The sequence below is a fragment of the Mirounga angustirostris genome, unplaced genomic scaffold (assembly GCF_029215605.1).
Source record: "Mirounga angustirostris isolate CCGP_5_RB_7025 unplaced genomic scaffold, mMirAng1.0.hap1 SCAF_15, whole genome shotgun sequence".
NCBI classification, from domain to species: domain Eukaryota; kingdom Metazoa; phylum Chordata; class Mammalia; order Carnivora; family Phocidae; genus Mirounga; species Mirounga angustirostris.
Window position 1 is genome coordinate 32,949,641 of NW_026991723.1, and position 1,312 is coordinate 32,950,952.

General features: G+C 44.4%; 1 protein-coding gene across 1 annotated transcript; it reads left to right on the top strand.

The window, feature by feature from the left end:
• Positions 1 to 676: 676 nt before the first annotated feature.
• Positions 677 to 1,027, top strand: LOC123849346 (developmental pluripotency-associated 5 protein-like). The gene has a single exon (XM_045881944.1). It carries the CDS (start codon positions 677 to 679, stop codon positions 1,025 to 1,027), a length of 351 nt encoding a protein of 116 aa, XP_045737900.1.
• The last annotated feature ends 285 nt before the right edge of the window (positions 1,028 to 1,312 follow it).

The window sequence follows — 1,312 nt, forward strand, 5'->3', positions numbered from 1 at the left end:
TGTATATTGCTCAATTTTTTCCTGACTCCTATTTAGAACCTGCTTGCATGCCCACATACACATGCACATACTGCCCCTTTACATTCTATGCTCTTCTTCCTTTTCAGATGTCCTCACTGTACATATTTTTCACTGTTGGATGTACTTCTGCTGGAATCAGAAATAGTGAAAGTGTCCACTCTGCAGTGGTGCAGGAATGCACGTGCTGGGTGGCATTGTCAAACACTCATAAAAAAATGAGAAAAATGCTTTCACTGTCTCATGGGCTAGCCAAATGGGAACATGGCAGGGTGGTGACAAAGGAAAAAAATATTGTTGCTTTTTCCAGAAGAATGAAGATGGGTAGCAATGGGTGACTCTTTCTTTTCCTAGAGACTGAATTGAGTATGTCATCTGTCTCAGAAAGAAAATGAAAACAAATCCCTCTGAGCTTTACTGCTCTTCATGGGGAAAGGGTACTAAACTCCTTAACTTTTCACTAGACCCTTTCCAGAGGTTTCTCTTCTTGCTGAAATAATCTCTTTCTGAAGCCAGTTCTAAAATTCAAGCCTTTGTTTTACCTTTTTTTTTCCCCTAGGCATTATTTCATCAGTTCTACATGCCCCTGGCTTGAAAGCATCTGGTAGGACTCAGGCCTAGCTTAGGTTGGAGCGTGGTTAGTTTTGAGGCAGTCCAGATGGGGACGCTACCAGAACGAAAAGATATTCCACCGTGGGTGAAAGCTCCTGAAGACTTGAAAGATCCCGAGGTGTTGCAGGTCCAGACGCAGCTCTTGGAAGCTATGTTTGGCCCAGCTGGATCTCGAATCCCGTACATCGAGCAAGTGAGCAAAGTCATGCTTGAGCTAAAAGTTCTGGAATCCTCAGACCTCATGGAGATCGTGGCTTATGGCTCTTACTTGTATAAGCTCAGGGCCAGGTGGATGCTCCAGTCCATGGCCGAATGGCACCTCCAGCGACAGGAACGAGGGATGCTCAAACTTGAAGATGCCATGAAAGCCCTAGAGCTAGGTCCTTGGATGAAGTGAAGCCAGTTTGCAACCAAAGTACCTGGATTAGGATTTAAAGAGTAAACAGTCTCCAGACTTGGAATGGATGTGGTCTGGTTGAAATTCTGCTCCAGCCTGACAAGGAAAAACCAGCTGATTTTTGGGTCTCCACCTTTGTCTCTGAGTCCTAATGTGCCCACCCCCCCCCCGCCCAGGTTTGCTAATTAAAATAAAATTTTAAATAAATAATAAAAAAAAAAGAAAGCATCTGGTAATGCCAGTCAGATTCTGTGTGTGTGAGTGAGGTGCTCACCTGACAACAGA

Coding starts and splice junctions, on each gene's coding strand:
- LOC123849346 (XM_045881944.1), top strand. CDS start 677: ATGGGGACGCTACCAGAACGAAAAGATATTCCACCGTGGGTGAAAGCT.